The sequence below is a fragment of the Pungitius pungitius genome, chromosome 7, assembly GCF_949316345.1.
Source record: "Pungitius pungitius chromosome 7, fPunPun2.1, whole genome shotgun sequence".
Classification (NCBI taxonomy): Eukaryota; Metazoa; Chordata; class Actinopteri; order Perciformes; family Gasterosteidae; genus Pungitius; species Pungitius pungitius.
In genome coordinates, this window is record NC_084906.1 from 5,014,213 (window position 1) to 5,035,143 (window position 20,931).

Consider the following 20,931-nt stretch of genomic DNA (forward strand, 5'->3'; position numbering starts at 1 on the left):
TTGTACAGCGCTTTTCTAGTCTTCTGACCACCCAAAGCGCTTTAACACTACATGACATCATTCACCCATTCACACGCATTCATACACAGATGGTAGGACCTACCATACACAGTGGCATCACCTGACCATCAGTAATGAACATTCACACAACTAGTCACAGCTAGAGGAGCAATGCTGGGGTTAAGTGCCCAAGGACACATCAACATGCGGGTTAGCCGGGCCTGACCGCCAACCCTCTGATTGGAGGACGACCCCACTCACCCACAGTGGCCCCGAAAAGATGCTGCAGTTTCCTTTCAATTGCTTTGGCTGTTATATATTGAAATAAAGACGTGTGTTTAGGTAAACAACGGTCGTAAAATCCTAATAATATAGAAAAAAAGGATAAATTGTGGTTTTATTGCAATCGCTTTGCATCTTTAGGATGTCCCATTGCTTTTGTGGTCATTTTCACCTCGTGATTGTTTTGCATCTCTTCAATGTCACTCGGCAGAGTTTTGTGGTGGTTTTGAGTCCCTTTGCATCTCTTTGGTGTCCCTTTGCATCGCTTGGTGGTCATCCTGAACATCTTTGTGATCGCACTTTGTCACTTTGAATTCTCCTATCAGCGTTTTGTTTTGACCACGTTGTGCTCGTTATGCATGCTTTGTGGTAGTTTTGCGTTGCTTACTGCTTGTCAGCTAGTCTTGAACTGTGTGTTTCTGCTGTCCGGTGCCGGTTTACAGTGAGTTTACACCTTGTTCTGGAAACACTGAGACTGAATCAGACGGAACCAAAAGGAGCAGCTAGAAAGAGGCCCTAAAGGTCCGTCTGGAGTTCTGCGGTTCAGAACGACACGCATCTCCTTTCAGGAAATGCACACTCACTGTGTCACCTTAGACTCTTGTTAAAAGGTTGCGTAGTCCATAAACAATATTGTAGAGTAGGCAATCAGGCGTGTGCACTCATTGCTGTATAAATGATGTTAGAAATACTTTATTTGGAAAATATGAATTATTTAAACTTTGCAGGCGCAGATATAAATAGAGACACACACTGCACTTGATAATAAAATAATAATAAAAATGACTTTGTATTAAAGCCTTCTCTTAACCGAAAAGAGGGAACCACAAACACAGTTACGAGACAGAAAATAAATGATGCGAAAATGAACAAAATCCCACGTGCGTCTATGTGTCGTTTCTGCGTTTCCCTGACAGTCTCAGTTGATTCTTTTGTCCAGGTGGCAGTACAAGTACATGGACACCATCATCGCAGCAATCTGAGGAAAAAGTATGGCACAAATGTTAAGCGGTTTCTGCATTATTTTTAGGCTACAAAATACGGCTACGGGGCAGATCGGCTTGAACATTAAAGGTCGATAGTAATAACAAAGAAAAGACCAGAGAACTACTGGTCTCATACCCACCGTGTTATCTCATCACATGTATTCTATCATCATTAAATGGTTCTTTTCATATTGTTATTGATCGAACACAGGTTTTAGACACAGCATTGCATTTGAAATTCATTTTTAGGTTTTATTTATGTACCAAAGCACTGACTAACATTTAATTAAAGTTTAGCCGTTGCTTTCTATGTTACCTCTACGATGCCGATCCCTGCTACGATGCCTCCCGCGATGTTGGCGTGCTCCTCGAGGGTCTCTGAGATGTGTTTGAAACAGCCCTAAGCAAAAATGTTTATGTAAATACTTTAGCAAATTTACATAGTACATAAATTAGATGACAAATGATAGTAGGATAAAGAAAAGCATTCCCTACTTTCATTTAATAAATATTTTCGTCGTAAAGAAATTACCCCTCAAAGGGATAAAAGTTAGAGAACTGAGAGGATGCAGTGAAATTGGGATCGGTGCACGTTGAAGAGAGTGTTTGATAACCAAGTCCAAAAAACAAACTGGATATCTTGAATTGTGGAATCTAATTGTCACTAATATTGACCTCTATATTTAGGGTATTGTGAATTTTCTAACATCATTGTTGCCTGTTCACGAATGTGTTCAGGAGTAATAAGATTTCCAGTGTTGAAAATATTCCAGTAGCGTCGTTTTCAAGGTCACCTGCACCGCGCTGCGCTCGGCCTGGTACGGGCTGCAGGGGGCGCTGTTGCCTCGGCAGCAGCTGGGCGGCAGGCTACCTCCGTTCTCCTCTACAAACTTGGAGCCGACAAAGTCTTTGTGGTCGGACAAACCGCAGCACTGCAGCTGGGAGAGGGAAGAGAACAGCACACTCCGTTTTATCCACAAGCATTGTCCATCTCCATGTGGAAGCATTTAAACCCAATTAGAGTTTAGTGAGAGCCTGTAACAGGATGTCTGGTAATTAGGGCCTGAGCCGACAAAGTCGGGCGAAAGCCCTATTGTTATTTGTTTTGTTGTGCGTTTGCATTCAGAACAAATGTGTATTCACTCTGTTGCGTTTACCGATCGGGCAAACAATCGGTATTTAACCATTGAACACATCAAGTTACCGTAACACATTCTCTGGGGCACCACGTTACTTTGCGTTTTACAAAGTTAAACGAATGGATAAGAGCAGACCGATGCTGCACAGTTTACGGTTCTGTAATTTTCTTTTGTTTTAATCAAACTTTTAGTTCAGACTCGAGGTCTATGTTAACCCGGCAGATAAAGTCATATATAAGATTTCTTAAAACGGCTTGGAAAGTATTAACTCCCGCAGCCACAAACTTTTCACTGGCGCTACACCATCTCAGACTCTTTAGTAATATGTTCATGGCATCATCATAAGCTACTTGGAGTCTTTTAGGCTGCTTTCTTGAAAATAGATCACTAGTGTGCAGAGTGGTGTACAATAAGCTCACAACAGAGACCTCTTCCCTCCGTCTGTACACATACTGAACTTGCGTGAGAGAATGTTGCTTGTGCATACATCCCACAACATAGTCTATAGATATCTGCATACATAATATGATTAAGGTATTACCAATCATGCAGCCAGTATTACAGGCTTTCAACTGCTTGGACAGATCAATATAAATATTAAAAAAGGCATATGTTTGGCTATAAAGCCCGAGTGGTTATCTGAGGAGTGAATAAACTCATTTAATTTTCACTTCAGAAATAGTTGTGCTGTACTTTACAAACAGGTTTCTGTTCTTTTACTGAAACCAGAACCATCACATGAATAATAAATAATTATTTGTAATGATAGCTTGGGATTGACTTTTCAAGTTTCCCAAAGCTAATTCTCTTCGGAAGCATAAGAACAAAATGTCTGCAAGAAGATGGCTGTGTAACCGAATCATGTGGTTTGATAAAAATCTCAGAATTAAGTTTTCATTTGCAGTAAGTTAGCGCTATGAAAAATGTTAACGTAGTAAATTAATACTAAAGAATTAGTGAACACGGTGCAGTACCTCTGTCATGGTAGTATTCCAGATGTTAGTGACCTCAGGATCACTACCGTAATCGTTCTGTAAAGCAGGGATCGCCCAAGCTTTGATGATCTCCTCCGCCTGAGAAAAACGCACACATGCAAAGACACTTATTGGCATTCTGTGTTTCCCCTTTTAATTTAGGAAAAACCATCACTTGCAAAATAGTTTGCCCCTTTTCTGAATTGGTGCTCTCATTACAAAAGAGTTAGCCGGCTCCATCAAAGTTAAGAAAATAATGAGCTTTTTAAAAGGGTCTAAAAACACCCCCCAAGGTGAGCGCAACATAGCAAGCCGCTTTGTGTCAATCACATGGTCCATTACAGGAATGGGGAGGCAAAGACTAATGAGAGGAAGTTTGTTTACAATCTTTCCAAGCATCTACTTTCTCTCTGTTCTATAAACGCTCCATGTAGCCCCGTCCAGAACTGTGTCCTTGGGAAAGCTAATACTTCATAATGACTAGTTCTATGAATCCGTCACAGAGAGAGGAGAAGCCAAAGGGATTTGTGTGTGTGTGTGTGTTAAGTTTGTTGTTGAATCACCTTGAATTGTGTTTTTGTCCCTCAAAGAAGATGCACGTCTGCCAGCGGAAGCATATTTAGCCGACACCTATCTGCTGAAACAAGTCTTGAGACACTGCGTAGAGTTGCTCATTTTAGGTATTCCATATACTGATCTCAAATCTTAGAAATTACAACAGAAGCTGTCAAATAAATTTAGTGGAATAAAATTGTGTGTGTGTATATGTATGTGTTCTGATTGGTCGAGAGCGAGTCACGGGGGGTGCATTATTCAGCGATAATGTACGGTTGCTGTTCACGTTGACTCGAGCGTCCATATCACTGCGCAAGTAACAAGATTTTGCGACAACAGTTAGTTGATATTTGAGCTTTTCAGCTTTCGGTGGCGATCCCCAGAAATCCCACAAATGATCGTTTTGAGGCATTGTGAGCTTTTGCAACCAGACAATTAAGGTTTACGTTATGAGCGATGTGAATGAATGAGATGGTGCGGGACCTGATGTTGTCTACATGCACGTACGGGGACTATTTTTTCTTCTAGACTGATAAAATGTGATACACAAATATCTCAATATTGAATTTAAATGCCGTACCTTAGCATGTTTTTTTGTTACTTTTCATTTGTGTTTTCAGAAAAGGAAACTAGAGCAACGGCTGAATAAATAAATGACTTGCATTCCCCTTTTTATTTTCAAGAAACTGCTGCATCCAATGTTCATTTATCCATTTTTTTGTACTAAAAGCATATTGAACAGGATGGGAAATACGTTCTTTGAACGCGCTGTTATTAGAATTGTTTTAACACTTTTAATGATCAGTTTATCTACTAAGTGACAGTACATATTTTAAACAATTATAAAAATAGCCGTGGCATCAAAAAGCCCTTTTCCTCAGCACCAACACATCCAGTATGATAAGAGGCCCATTCATGCAAATACAGTATTGTAGATGTTTTAAAAACACATCTCTTCGCTGCAGATGTCCAACAGTGTTATCCACATACACACACTTCAGTATCCAAGGAGACCGGCAAATAAAATACTTCTGTTGATTTCAGAGGCAGGAAAAGTAATTCTCTGGGAGTCACCTATTCATCAGAAATTAAATTAATCTCCAACATAAAGCACTAGGGAAATAAAGAGCCCCGGTCTGGCATCTGGAAAAAATGAAAATAAATCAAAAAAAGACCTGACATTATTCTCCATTCTTCTTTTTTTTTTTAAGGTTGTGAAATGTGGGGGCATTAACATATATATTGATGTTCCTGATGGCTCTGGTCAGCACCCATTTTGTCTGCTATTTGTGTTTATCCGAAGTGCACAAAAGGGTCGGGTTACAGTTGAGGCAGCAGCAGAGTCTTTTGTTGGGAAAGATTTCTTTTGCAAACACACAAGTTGGTTCTTTCACGGCGTCCCTCCTCCTCCCTGCCCCCCCCCCACCCCCCCTTTTGATTAATAATCCTGTCGCGTACACGTACAGTCTCACGATTTGATGAGGGTTAGTGTGTGCGTTACTGTATGTGCATGTGGCCAAGTGCAACTAAGTGTATCAGGTCGATGTGTTGGAAAGGGATTCTTTTTTCCTTTGTGTGTGTGTGTGTGTGTGTGTGTGTGTGTGTGTGTTTGTGTACATGTGTAATGTGTGCATGTACAGTGACGGGGGCAGGCGAAAGAGAGGCTGAAGGATGGGATACATGCCACAATTAAAAATGCCCCCCCAAGAAGCTGTTAAAGTGGCTGAGATCAGAGCAGGTTATCACCAGCTGGATAATTCATCACTGTCACTCTGCCCTGCGTCACACACACACACACACACACACACACACACACACACACACACACACACACACACAATAGAAATCTACAGCTTCATGTATTTGTTATTGATCTCTCTGCTTTACCGTGTGACGTTGCTCCTAAAATGATTATTAGTGTCTTTTATTTCACTGACTGGTTGGCTGTTAATTGGTTGGTCTTAAGTGGAAAAGCAATGAATGTGAACCCAGTATGTTACATTCAGCTAAGCGTGACTGTGGGAAGTGGAGAGGTAATGTTTGGTGCCATTAGTCATCAACTGCATTTTCATTTACCTTTTTGTAGGTCTATACAATTTCAAAATTATAAAAAAACATGCAAATAAGGTTAATGGAAATAAAAATTTGGAATGCACTAATTTGTACTTTATCTGCTTATGACAAAGCCCCAGTTTATACTCTACGTACATTTATGTTCCAAGTCAGAGATGAGCATCACTTTAAAAGAATGCTCAAAGACTAAACATCTGGAAAAAAATGTTACATCTCCTGCTCAATAATAAAGTTTCAATTGATCCAAACAAAGCGCAATGCCACGTTGTATGAAAGCAACAAATAGACCTGAGGGAGACCACAGCGTCGATAATGACCCTCACATACAGTTGTTTCTTCCATTTTTAATATGATGCCATTGATTGGTGCTGCATTAAAGCAGAAGTAATTGTGGTCAATCTTGCCTACCGTCCCCCTTACTGACGAGTGACTAAAGCAAACACCAATCAGCATTGGTTTACGTTGTGAGAGAACATTTCTTTACTGTCCAAGGACGTTGGTGTGATTCAATAAACGCCACATCACATCTATTCCATTCATCTAGTGTGAAGTCCACATGGGCCCGCCGTCATAAATCTCCACCCGGGTCACTTCGGAATCACCTGCCTCACAAAGAACAACCATGACCACTGACAGCCTCTCATGATGCCTGCTGGAATTGCTTATTAAATCTCAGTTATTCTGACCACCTGAAGGTTATTGGCGCTTTGGTTAGATGAGCTGCCGCGGCCCGCTGCCCAAAAGCCAGATTTATGCCGCAGATAAGTAGGGCTGAATAGATCAGCGCTTTAGTTATCCTCCCCTTTCCTCGTCTCCGCCTGTGTGTCTTACTTATTGACACGGGCAGCTATATGTATGCATATTAGGTGTATATTGCCCATATTTGTTATCCTGATGCTGTTGTGTTTGCTGCGTTATCAGAGGCAGGAAATGAACATCTACTCGGATGCACTCGTCACCGCCGCGGACTTAACAATCTTTGTGTTTGTAATGAACAGAGGATGCTAAAGCTAAATAACCGCGTTAAATTGAGGAAACCGTATCAGTGATCTCCTTCACGAAGACAAATGTTGAGTTCTGTCTTCCATTTCACTGAGCCCTGCAGAGCAGCAGCAGTTCTCCTAGCTCAGCCCCCAAGGACACATGCACATAACGCACACAAACACACTTTGCTTCTTTGTGTGCGACAGCAGACACGCCAGGGTTTGACAGTATAGCTGAGAAATAGTAAACCTGAGCGAGAAGAAGTTAAAGGTCGACTGGTCTACTGCAAAACTGAAAGCATCATTTTATGGGCTCTGTTTGCAGCGAAGTCCAATCAAATATCACATTTTTTTTTGTAAAAGATATTCGTTATTGCAAAAAAATGTTCTAAAAGGGATTTTTGAATCTTCAGTCAATAAGTGGAGATTTGAGTAAAAATAGTTTGAATTTATTAAAGCATCAAGATATTAAGACCGAAAAGGACTGTGCCGTGTGTTATCAGCTTTTAGCTCTATGTAGAAAGCAAAACATTATTTTATAACAAATGTTTTACAGGGCATCATTTCTCCTGATAATGAAAAGTACATTGTTTATCCCACAGGCTCTCTCCAAGAAGTGAGCCAAACGCATCAGAGGCCGTTCCTAGGATTTACTTATATTCATTGTGGGAAAAAAAGCAAAAATACTCCTGTTTTCATTTAAAGACTTTTTCTTAACGAAGTCTTCCAAATAAAATGACAAAATTGGTTAATTCCTGTATTTTATTATTGTGCGTTCCGTAATGTAGGGAGCGTGTGTGTGTGTGTGTGTGTGTGAGAGGAAGAGAAACGCATATGTAAATAGGCTGTTTTGCATATAAAATGCTTTAGCTTCAGTATTCCAGGGTAATAAATTGCTCAAAGTTAGTGACGGCGCACACTGCTCGGGGCTATCCCAGAGTCATTAAGTAGCCGGATGTAGTGAGGCGGACATAAAGCCAGTAATTCAATGATGGCTGCGCCTATGATGGAGAATTTACATGGAGATAAAATCCACAGAGTGGCACGATGGGTTGAGCGGGTGACAGAGAATGGCCGAGAGGGACGAGACGAATTAAGAGACAAAGGGAGGGAAGTGAAGAGAGGGAGGGGAAAGAGGGGTCATAGAAGGGGGGGGGGGGGGGGGGATGTGATGAGGCAATGAATGAAGGGGAAGGGATGAAGAGGGGGGAGACTTACAAATGAAGAGTAGACCAAGGCCACGATTCCAACTGCCACTTCAGCAATGAATATGATGAGGATGATGGAGAAAAACTGCAGGAGGAGAAAAAGAGTGTTTCATTTCTTTCTGTTCTTAGTTATATGAAAATAACCCCTATTGGACTCTCGTCGAGACGCTTTCTAAAACCAAGTCTAGAGCTCAAGTGATCTGTTTTGCATGAGAAGCCACCGGTCGGCCTTGCGTCAACATTTGCTCTGACGACCATTGTCTTGTTAAATCAAAAATGTTTTGGACAGTATTGAACCCTTTCTCCAAAAATGTGGAAATTGAAATGAGTGAATGAAAAAATACTTATTAAGATTTTTAATTTCAACGCTCATAATAAAAAGCTCATGAGGTGTGTAACTAACTACCAACACATCCAAGGTTAAACAGCTTTTGTTTGTATGTTGCAATCACAGAGTGTCGATAGAGCTTGGCTGATTGCGCAGAGGGGCAATAAGGAAACGCGTAGCCTGAGCGATGCCCTCTTTCGGCGCAGCCATTGCAGTTATCCAGTCCGTTACAGCTGTTGATCACGCGAGGCAGGGATTCAGCGCGCCCCGTGCCGTCGGCCGCAGAATCCGCTGGATTGGACGTGCGGACGTGATGAGGGCTCTACGGGGGGCGAAATGTGCCGCCTGTGCCCCTCATTAGACTCACCGCAGCGGACTAAGAGGTAGTTAGCCTCGCCGCTAATGAGCATGATAACGGACACCACTGTTTGAGGGTCGGTGGTGGCGCGGGTCTGGATGTTGCAGGAGGGCCGGATGTGGCTGTTATCTGAGCTCTCGATGGCGGCACGGTGCAAAAGCGCGCGATGGAGACATAGGTGATCCGTTGTGGTGTCACATTGGCCTTTTTTAAACACCAAGCAGACAAAAGGCAACTTTGTTATCCCATCGGAGTGTTTATTGTGTCCACCCAAGTACGTTCATTATTGCCCTTTTTTAGCTCTGGTTTTGCTCTCCACCAACTCAGGGGAGTCATATCTTACTCTGTAACTGCCGTTTGTTCCACGTTGCGAAGCGGCTGCTCCCCGAATGTCTCTGTCTGCTCTTTGCCGCTGGACAGGAAGTGCACAGTGGGTTTGTCTGAAGCGGATTGCACCCTGTGGTCCTTGCACTCCTCAATGGTACTTTAATTTGTTGTTAAGAAATATGGACCAGTGAATTAGTCTCAAGCGGTTTATTAATAGTTTCTTTCGGCACTAGTGTTGCATAGAATTTGTTTGTGTGAGAGCCCTGTGCTACACACTTTGTACCTATTATTATATACTATATACCGATTAGAAGCGTTTCTCTCAAGTTTCTAGTAATGAAAATTAGGATTTACTTCTGCAGCAGTTGATCGGTGCTCATATTTTATGAACGAGACGGCGACTCGGACGTTAGGCTGCTGAGTATAATTAATATCTTTGTTTCAGTGTGTCTAGAACTATGCTGTGCACCGCGGCCTCACTGGTGCCGTCAGTCCATGAACTGTATTTTACACCCACTGTGAGCAGCAGACACTTGCTCTCCTTGTGGGCCCCACAACAGCCCAGGAGCCCCAGCAGCAGCAGCCCGGCTCCGATGATGACGCAGAACAAGCCGACGTTGACAAACTGCAGGCCTTGGTCGGAGAACGGCCCCAGCAGCCGGAGGAAGGAGCCCTCGGCCACGCTCACCCAGATCCCCATGGCCAGCAGGGTCAGGCCACCCATCTGCGGGAGAATGAGAGAAAACGTACATCCGGGCAACCGAGTATCATTAATGCAGCGAACCCCTGTCATTCATCAAAGTAGGATGCTAAGCCGCCGGCTCCCCGGTGGATTGAGTACACACTTAACGAGCCAATCCTTGCATGGGTTTATTTGCTCTTAAGGGTGTAATAGGATTTTGGAAATGAGTGGCCATCTTAAACTGGTAACAGTCTCTTACTAATACCTGGCAGTGACACAATAACACAGTGGTGACTGCCTCAGGCCTCCCGTTCTGTATCGAGGTCCAGAGCACCAACTTGGCCTCCTTTTTTCCCTTTTTGATCAAAATGACTGACCTTTTGGTCGACTGCTTTCACCCCCCCAGCCCCTCCCCCCCACACACATGGGATCCATTTAGTGTTCATCTTGTGCTGCTGGATAAAGCCAGCCTTGGGGTGTACAGAGATGGGCTAGGGGATTATAGCTGAGACAGTCAAGGGGAGGGAGACATTCACTGCCTACCCCTCACTTCCCCTTTGTACAACAGCTGTATGGAAAGTCAAGTCAAGTCTCGGAACGGCTCCAACTTCAAGCCAGCCAAACTTAATTAGGACAGAAAACCATCCGATTAGCAAAAGGATGCATTTTGCTTTTACCGCCCTCCAAAGTGCAGAGGTGTTGTGCCCTTTTAAGCCCCGGGAGATCTTTTAATGACAAATTTCCACTTTTGTTTCATCCATATAATTGATTGAATTAGTGCTGCGTGAATACCCTGTACGTTATCTTATATTGATCAAAAACGTAGGAGATGGCGACCTTTTGAGCTTTTATTGAAGGCTAATTAAAATGGAAGCATATAAAACACTCTTGCTTAAATATTTTGAAATTCAGAATAGCGATAATACAAGGGTTACAGATAATTTACAGGTATTAAAGTTGCTCCATAATATCTGACTGTTTAAATGAAGAGGCAAGCGGCTAGTCCTTTTATGAGGGGTCACTGAAGTGGGTTCGCAGAAACCGGCTCAAGACCCGTAAAACCAGCTCATAACAAACACAATCCAAACTATGTCACATGTTCCATGTTATAGTCACGGGACACCACCTGATCCCCCTGTTATTATCTCTCCTTGCATGCCTCTCCATCTCTGCACCTCTGACCTTTCCCTCCACCTCTTTATCCGCCCCCTCCCTCTCCTCTGTGTGTTTCACCATGAACCCCTCGCACGGACTGATTTCTCCTTCTTTCCCTCGTCCTGCTGAAGAACCTGATGTTTCGATATTGTCTGTCAGGCTGCATCAGTCTCGTTGCAGTCAGGGGCCCCCCGCTGCTCGCCCCCAGGCCCCGACACTCCACATCTGCTGTCAGACGCTGACATGGCCCACGTGGGGATCATCTCTCCTCTTCTTTGTCTCCCTGTCTTGGCCCGGCTCTCCCTATCTATTTTTGACTCTCTTCCATTCGCTCTGCCTGGCCCCACCTTTCACTCCGCCTTCTCTCTTTCCATCCCTTGAACCTGTTCAGTGCCATCACCACACCGTTGACTAAATATGATTTGACAAGCATATTTCCCCTTTAACTCCTTGTGTGCCACCATCATCCCTCCCCAAGTATAATTAGAGCTGGCACAATGGCTTTTTTTGTTTGTAGATGTCTAATCCCTTTGATGGTTTTCCTCATGCAGGTGGATGCCTTGTCAGTTGAACACCCACATGGCAAAAGGACTGTACGTAAATCAGGTTTTTGAAAGAGTAAGGAGTAGAAGAAGCTGTGTGGTATCCATGGAGACGGGAAATAAAACCTATTAGGGTCAGAGGAGAAAGAATGAATAACAGAATGAGAGGCCATGGCCTCCAGGGGGATGTGAATGAAGAGATAGGAACGTACAGAGGTCGCAGAAGGGAGAATAGGCATGGACCACCCCTATTTAAATGGAATTGGTTCTCTTTAAAGAAGGATCTATTGAGAAAAATGTCCAGTAAGTTTACAATCCCATTTTCGTGAGTCTCATCACGGGGAGCAGACAATCGGAATAAGTTCCCTACGCTGGACTGTAGTTCTGCACTAACAGAACATGCACTGGGACACGTTGGCATGGGAAGAGGGGAGATGCACACAAATCACAACCTTGTCACTGTTACCGTCGGTAGCTACGTTTACGTTTCAGTTCTTTAAAAGGATGATGCAGGAATGGAAATGAGAATCAAGGTACTGATCCTCGGCTATTGATGAAAACGGTTTAAAAGAGCACAGCTTCCTCATCCTCCGCCAGATCTTCATCCTTCTGCTTTATTATTCATTGTTTCAACATTCGCTTTAAGCAACTCCGTCTTGGTTGCTGCCAATTATATTGCAGTTGTGTTGGCCCATTCAGAAGGCAACATTGGGTTGTACAATAACAGAGCACTGCTTGTCCTCCCCTGGTGGAGTCAAAGGTCTGATAAGCTGCTGCAGTTGGCCAATCTTCCTCCTCTGGCTTCACACGTATGCTTTGGTGTGTTCTCCTCTCTTTCTTTTTCTCCAATTGAAACTTATTAAAACACGCATTGAAAAAACCCCATAATTGTTCAATCCAAACAGGGTCGGAGACTGCACTTTAAAGAAATATTTACATTTTCATTGGACCAGATAGCAGCTCCGTAATCTGGTGACTTGAGAGGAAGAATGATATCCAATGTTGTTTGGGCTCGGCTGATGAAGAGGAGGTCTACAAATTGCAACGCCACACTTGAAACGCAGCTGCGCTCGCGTCAAAGCATCATCCTTTCAGAGCGGGAGAGAGTACCTTTAGAGCTGCCAATATAGATTCATCAAGCATCGTAACTTGGGGAGATATGGAAAATGGGGGGAAATGATGACTCGTGCCGGGAGCTTCATCTGGGACGGTGGGAGCCCAGGTGGGCCTTTCAGCTTACCTTTGCCAAAGTTTCTCTCCATTTCACAATGCACATTAGTTATCAACATTAAGCTGGGAGATGCAGGTGGAAAAAAAGAGACTTGGAAATTAAAGAGATGAAAATTGCTACGGTGGGGAGAAGGTGGAGGAGAAAGGAGCATCATTTGGGCCTTCTGGCTCAGCCATCCAAAGCGCTTGTGTTCCATCTGTTTACATTAAGGAGCGGCATGAAATTATTTTGTTGGCCTCGTTCGGATGGGAATAGTTTGTCTGTTTTTCTTTTTTGCTTTACACGTTACTTTTCACGTTAAGATTCAGCATAAGCACCCCCCGCCCCCCCCCCCCTGCCCTCCTCATCATACCCGAGCACGCAATCAAAGCAGAAACATACTCACAAAGATAAGCAAGTTGAACAAGACCGTCATCAGTTTGAAGAATGTGAAGCAGCCCATTTTAATCTGTAATAAACGGAGATGATAAATTATTGCACTTCCTCTTTCATCAGCAGACACCTTCTATCTCTCACTCACGCACGGTATTCATGCTCGCGCTTTCCCATTACAGCCAGCACGCCTCTGGGCAAAATTACTGCGAAAATTACATCGCCGACAATAATTCTTAATGATAACACACACAGCTGTGGGAAATGGTTAAAAATTTCTGTAAATGGAAAAATGTAAAAGAGAGGGAGAGCCATAAAAGAAAGGAAGGTGCATGTGGTTACATGTAGACATTATGGCAACGGAAAACAAAAATGTTACCTTTTAGTGAGCTGATATTTCTTAGCATCCAAAGGAGCGGAGATTTAAACCAATTTAACAGCCCGGCGTTTTAAAATAACGAACCTGACCTAAAGACAGCAAAATAACACATGAAAAAAAAACAAAAAGAAGCAGGATTTTTCTGTATTTTGCCGTGCAGGTGTTTCCAGGTGTGCGGACGTGAATCTGCGGATTCTGCCCGAATATATCAGTCAGTGCGCAGCTGCCAGCCTGTGGCAGGGATCAGTAATCCCATGAGCAGAGTGAGCGGAGGAGCGGGTGCGGCCCCGCAGGATACAGGTGCCATGTGTTGAGGTGCAGAGGGGAGGAGCCTGAGAGGACAGGACAGGATCACACCCTTTTGGGCTTTTGATTCTCAAAAAGGTGCACGTGTACAGTTCCACAGCCTGTCAGACCAAGTAAAACAGGTCCTCCACGTATGAGGAGAGAGAGTCGTATGACTACGTTGCACAACATGGATAAAGATAACATTTACAAGTCAGTTTGACTGCAAAGTTAGCAGCTCTGTCATCTATTGGATTCAGGGAACAACATATATGTCATATATGTCTAACTATTAACGTACACAGAAGAAATTCCCCAGAATCATAATGTTGTCATAATGCCTAAAAAGTTGCCTGCAGTCAGTGTTTTCAACCGTTATTGTTGTGCTCAGTCATCGGCACAATAGCAAACACTGAACGGCGATGAATCGAATTCATGCTCCTGAAGACAAGATAAATACTGCAACAGCCAAAGCACACACGTTGCATGTGGACTCTATTGTTCCAACTCTCCTTCCTTTGTTCCTTTGCCCCCCCTCTCCCCCCCACCTCCCTGAGTGTGCAGTGGTCCATGCTGACCACCAGAGGGGGGTGGTGAACTGCAGACACTCTCTTCACTGTTGTATTTTAGATTCAACTGGCCGGGAGTGTTTCTCTGAGTGGAGGAATGCGCTCTTCTTTGTCCAGCACAAAGTGAAAGAAAGTGAATAAAGAATAATACGTTTTCCCTGCCGCTCATGTTTATCTGTCAACAACACCTTCCAGTGCTGTGAATTCAGAGGTAGTTTTTGGGCACATTCCAAAGCCATTCGCCTCGAGAAATGATAGCAATTTAATGAGGCTCTTACTTGATCACAGCTGTTTCACTCGTTAACACCTCTAAACTCCTAAATTTAGAATTTGTTGGTAAACCGCACGCTTCCCATGTATTCCTTTGTCTAGTTTCCTCCTAAGACTTTTTCTCGAGTCAAAGTCCATTTATACTGTACACTATATACAAAAAGGGAGTCGATGTTGTGGAGTTGAGCCCGTACCGGCGGAAGTCTCTCTCAGTAATATCACTTTAATGGCCTTATCGTGAGTTATGACAATCTCACCCCCACCGTCATTAACCCACCGGTCCTTAATCTCAGCGAGAGCACCACCTGTCAGGCTTCGTTATCCATTAAACCGGTAATAATCTCCTGCCGCGCGTGCCTGCGCACGCACGCACGCACGCACGCACACACACACACACACACACACACACACACACACACACACACACACACACACTCTTGACGGCCGTGGTAGCGGCGGCGCGTGGAAAGGGGAAAAGATTGGAGGCGTGCTTTTTTCGTTGCCTGTGATGAAAGCAGCGACGGGTGCTGTGGGGATCTGGGCTGAGATGCCGAGGGTAAAAAACAAGGGTCCCTTAATGAGGTCGGTTGGATTGAGTGTTATCAGTGCCCCCCCCCCCCCCCAGGGCAGCTGCCACAGTTATGCATCTAGTGCTGCTGAGGCTGCTTCCATTACGAGTATACCTTGCAAGTCCCATGTGGGCCTTGCTTCATCCTTTGACTTGATTTTAAGGTTGATCGACTATCCTGGAGTCTGTACTCAGTAGCCATAATGGTTTTAGTGCTCATTAAAAGCTCTTGGAAATGTGACTCATGGTAATCAGCCTGGAAACGAGGGGTCGTTTTAGCAGCTATGGTTTTCTGTTGTCGAGTGAGGTCATCTTATAAGTTCACGTTGTTGTTCACTGCACTCCAATTCTTTGGAAACCTTTCCCAACACCGCGTCTGATAACAATGATTAAAATCCCTTAAAAGGGCCCATTATAACCTTCAAAATGACTTAATAGTCCCAGTGATATACAGTCATGTGTAAGCCTTCATTACTACTGACCAAAGAGGGACTGGAAACAATGGTATAAGATGGAGAATTAAATACAACAGGGACCCGAAACGAGGGGCATTGCTGTACGTGATTAGCACCTTTAATCCCTTTGAATATAACAGGATGCCACAAGGCTTTACACTTTTTAAAGGGCATCATAAGCCTGCACATCATGTGTGTGAACCTGTCATAGCGCACCACTGCCCTATTTCCTATTGACATGTTTAATCTTAGTAAAACAGCTGTTTAATCAACTACTTTAAGCCACCAACTGGGCAACTCCTTTCGTCCTAAAAACGGCCCGTCTCCCATGAATAACATTCCTGTTAACACCAGATATCATATTAAGGGGTCACAAGCTATAAAAGCTCTAGAGCCTCTACGAAAACACTACGGTTAACTTTTTAATGACCATCGTTCTCTGTCCTTAAGCAAGACGTTTTTCAGTTGCAGAAAAATGACATATGATGCTTTAGTTGCCACAAGAGGCTATGGCAGGAAGTCGGATTGCAAATTTAAAAAAAAAGGCTCCTATTAAAAAAGGTTGATAGGAACAAGTTACAGAGTTGAGGGTAAAGCGTATTGGGAGCTCAAATGTGTTAGGAGGGATTCTCTGTTCTCTGCAAGCACAAAGGTTTGATGGGACAACATCTCCTCTGGGCTGTGTAGAAAGCCTCTGTGTGCTAAAGCTCTTCCACTGTAGGTAAAGGTAAAAAAAACAGGGTTGTGTTCAGTGCCTGAAATGTTGACATTGTGAAGATGAAAGGTTTTCACCCGACCCGGATGTCACACGTGTGTGTGTGTGTGTGTGTGTGTGTGTGCGTGCAGCTGGGCGCCGACCATCCCTCTGTTAGACATCTTCTGATATAGACCGCAGAGTTCACAACCCTGTGAACTATAAGCCACCAGAACGAGGCCTCTTGGCTTTGGATTGCTGTAAATAGCATCTGGTCATTCAGCATGTGTGTTACAAAAGTCAGATGATGATGATGATGATGATGGTGATGTATTCTTGCACCTGTCTTGACCTCTCCCCCCCTGTGCAGCCCCCCTCGAGACAGGATGAGTCTCTAGTCTCCAGGTTGTTGTCCTTGGTCAACAAGGGGGGGGGGGAATACGAGCTCATGAATTTGTTGCCAACCCGTCTCTAACATCCATTAATGCCTTTTTGTTCAGACAATGTCAATCGCTGCTAGCGACTTCATGACCTGCCTGATTATTTCCACATGGCGAGTGATATGGAGAGACTTTATCCAAACGAGCGCAGCAGTCACTTTATTATTGTTCGCCATCCATTATGTCGACGTTACAAATTGATCATTTCTTTTCGGGTGAGGAATGAAAATTGGAGGCCATAGTGGCGCCAATTCAACCACCGCCGGTAGAGAGACTGGTGCCGCTGTGACCTCTATTGTGTCTCCTGCACGATCATTTATCACGCACACACATAAGCATTGCATATTAATTCACAGCTATCCATTAGGCCCTAGGAGGTCCCAGGTCTATAAATCAAAACTAAAGGCTGGCTAATTCACTCACACACAAAGGAGCAGGACGACTACGAGGAAGACGGGGAAAAAAGAGGAAGAAAGGGGAAATGAAGACGAGGGGGTTAATGGCAATTTAAGGGAAAGGCAGGAGGAAAAGAGGATGAAGAGGAGAGGAGCTGCAGTGTGCAGCGGTGTATCGCTGCCCCTGACCCGTAAGCCTCCTTTGTTCTATGACTGATGGTATCCTGCGATGACACACATTGCTTATGAGCCCCTGTGGCCGTGGGCTTGATCTCACCACGTATAGGGCCGCTGTGCAGCAGCAGCATATAGGGGCCAATTCTCCCAGGGCTCTTAGCGGCGCTGCTAATTAGCTAAAAGGGGTCATTTGTATGCAGCCTCTCTGCCTCTTTATCTCCCGCTCTTTCCCCGTCTCTCCCTTGGTCTCCGGCTCTTTTTTTCCCCTTCTCTCGGTTATCAATCCATAGCTCCCTTAGTCCTTATCTCATTTTGTCTTCGCTACTCTAATTGTGTCTGATCTGATGATTAGTGTAATTCAAGTCTAATAAGTTGGCAGTTGGGGCTAACAGATTCAAGTTCCGAAACTTTTCAATTGTTTCTCCTCGATTCTTTTAGCGTATGCTACTTCCTTAAGACATTGACGCCAATTGATAGGTCACATGTCTCTTGGATTTCGTTGTAAGAGGAATTAAACAACTATTTTGATCTGTCCAGCCCAGGTCTAAATGCCGTGGCGTCTAATCTGGTCCGAGCAGGGTCACGTTTTATTGCTGTCAGTCTCTGGTCTGCTCTGGGCAGAAAGTAGGTGCTGGTAATAAACCTTGGATGTAGACGTTCATCTTCTCCACCTCAGGCACCACGAGATTAACTGGACATTGAGGAACAAACACCTGTTCTATCATTTGACCCAGTGTGTCTCTGTGTGAGAGACCACAGTCTCACACAGAGACACACTGTGTTGACTAAGGCCGAACATTATTTAGGTTTTCACAAAACAAAACTATTAGGAACAGTTGGACCCATGAAATAAAGAAATTCCATCACTATTACACCAACAACTAGAATAAAAAGTGTGATACCTAGTGTATATAAAACAGTAGTTTGCAACCAGCTGAACACACTAAAATAAGTGTCATTGACCTTAATGTTTGGAAACACCTTGCAATAGAATACAACTGAATACTAAAGGAACAATAAAGTCTACTCCCATACTTACAATATAAAAAGTATAAATACTGAAAATCATTCAATGGGAGGCTGGGGGGGGGGTTCATTAATCAGGTTGGTTTTGCATCATAATCACAGCAGCAGGAAAATATGATTGATGATGTAAATCAAAGACTGTGAACCGTGAAATGCCGGAAACATGACATGTGTGCCGATGTTTTGGATCGCGCTTGCGTGTTAATCGGGGGCAGACCGCTGCCCCGGACAACGTTGGTGTTCTCTCCTCGGGTCTGTTTTCCTGATTTAATAATCCGCGGGTCTTATTTAGATGGCACTGGTTTCTCTGTCCTCTTAAACCTGATGCGGTTCAGGCTGTTGAAGACCTAATTCTCGATGGTAAGTTTGAGTACATTTTCACACCGTTCTGAGGCTCCAATAACTGGACCCACGAGAACACCTTTTCTCCCCCTTGTGATTTGGTCACGTCTTCTGTTCCTCTCTGCTAATTTGTTAGCAGTCCCTCTTTTCTTTCTTCTTTTCCCTCTTCTTCCATTTTCACACACACACACACACACACACACACACACACACACCAACAAACCCACTGTCAATCTCGGCCCCCCCAGACCCCCTCTTTCCGTTTCCCAGCTTGTGTTGGGGATTGATGGAGAGATGGGAGGCTGTCATGCAGTAAATAGCATGGACATTGGCTCCCCTCCACGAGACGGGAATCAAGCCTTCTTCTTGTGCTCTTAACGCTTCCCCCGTCCCACTGTAACTCTGGACTTTCTCCCACCCCCTCCTCCTCACCTGTAAAAAAAAAAAAAAAAAAAACAGTCGTTAAGAACGGACCGCGGAGGGCGGCCAAGCCACTGCTGAGCCTGCTCCCTGCCATCGCTCACCCTGATGCACGAGCCAATCTGCCTCCCCTAACAAAAGCCTCCCGCAAACATCACTCCCTGTCCTCCTCCAAACACGTCTCTCTATTCCTTCTCCTCCACACCTAGGCCACCCCTCTCCCACCCTTCCCCTCCTCTCCATTGCTTTGTTTGGCCGGCAGGATGAGTTATTTCCGTGCGACGTTTCATCAGGCATGCAAAGCGCATCATGGACAACGCGTCCCCGTGGCTCGTGAAAGGTTAATGCTTTGGATGATTGTAAATTGTTTGGCTATGGGCCTGTGAAAGGGATAAGTCAACCATAAAATTTGATCGGCTGCCTCCCTCTATTCATCGTACGCCTCTCTCATCTGCAGCATCCCCTGTCACTTCCCTCAATCATTCTAATTTTCCGGTTTCATTCTCTCTATGCCGTCCTCAGTCTCCCAGTTCTCATTTGCCATTTTTCCCTTTTGTTACGCAAAACAGAGTTGGGAGGCGATGAGACTGCGACGTCCTGTGTGGCTTTCTCCCACATTAAGGGAGGATTTCAGGGAAATTTCTTCAACCACAATTTACAGCATGGGATGGCAGTATTCTACAGAGTAGAAGGACTTTTTATGTGCTCACATGGTTATCATTAGGCCCAGCTGGAGTAGACAGCGTCCCCCATGCCGCCCTCCATAAAGCTGTGACCCCTCAACTCTTACAATAAAGACTGGCGTCTGGGTGGCTCGGTCGGCCGGGACGTGTTTCACTTTCCCCTCAGTGTACGGTGTGATGGTGTACTAAATTGTTTTTCTTACATGATTATTCTTCCAATGACAAAACACTTTTATATTTCCTTTTTTACAAATGAATTGTTGTTGGTCTCTGCTTTTTTATTGTTGAAAATTATTGAAAAGATGGAGGGAGGATACTGAATTTAGTAACATAATGTTTGTATACCAGTGAATAATCTATTAAGCATTCACATTGTGCTAAACCTACTGTACATATAGGACAAGCAGCTAAAAAAAATCCTGATTCTCTCAAATGAACCTGAAATTCATCATTCTGGTCGGGAATCAAGACAGTACCTACAAACTTCCAAGACTTTTCTGCAGATTTTAGAAAAGTTTTACAATGAAAAAGGGGTCTCTGTCACACTGGAGTCTCTCTGTATAGACTCAGCCTCGGGGCAGAAATCACCAACCTTCAAAACTGCTGCTCTTTACAGCAGCAGTTCAGAGGTGTAGGACACTGCAACACATCTCAGCAAGTGGGTCAACACACATGAACAATGAGCGCATGAAGGAAACCCAATCTTGCTAGAGTGTCTTGTGACTGTGTAATAGTAGAAAAGGGTCCTGATCTGTCAGAATAAAATGATACCTAAAGGACCACAGTGTAGGATCTGGCTGCATTTCTATTAGTGAGGTTGCAGATTATTGCCTAGGGAAACTCCTGTGTGTCAAGCGTATAAGAGAATTATGGTTGCCAATGAAAAAACTGCAATGAGGAACCCCTATGTACGTAGATATGAAAGATTAGGTAATAACAACACAATGATTCCGGTGTTAATACACTAAGGAAAATGTAAGTTAAGGGTAGCAACTTTCATACACTAATACCATGTCCACACAACTACTTTTCC

General features: G+C 44.0%; 1 protein-coding gene across 1 annotated transcript; it reads right to left on the reverse strand.

The window, feature by feature from the left end:
- Positions 1–713: 713 nt before the first annotated feature.
- Positions 714–13,802, reverse strand: LOC119217242 (tetraspanin-1). The gene is made up of 7 exons (XM_037470739.2): positions 13,209–13,802; positions 9,731–9,937; positions 8,211–8,285; positions 3,382–3,480; positions 2,063–2,206; positions 1,585–1,668; positions 714–1,261 (listed from the first exon to the last, which is right to left on the reverse strand). The coding sequence occupies exons 1-7, from the start codon at positions 13,263–13,265 to the stop codon at positions 1,202–1,204; spliced, it is 726 nt and encodes a 241-aa protein (XP_037326636.2). The 5' UTR covers positions 13,266–13,802; the 3' UTR covers positions 714–1,201.
- Between the last annotated feature and the right edge of the window lie 7,129 nt (positions 13,803–20,931).

Excerpts from the sequence above, each read along its gene's own strand:
- LOC119217242 (XM_037470739.2), bottom strand. The coding sequence starts at position 13,265 with ATGGGCTGCTTCACATTCTTCAAACTGATGACGGTCTTGTTCAACTTG. Across the intron at positions 2,207-3,381 it reads GGAATACTACCATGACAGAG|CTGCAGTGCTGCGGTTTGTC; the intron begins GTACTGCACCGT and ends TCCCTCTCCCAG. Across the intron at positions 1,669-2,062 it reads CCGAGCGCAGCGCGGTGCAG|GGCTGTTTCAAACACATCTC; the intron begins GTGACCTTGAAA and ends ATTTTTGCTTAG.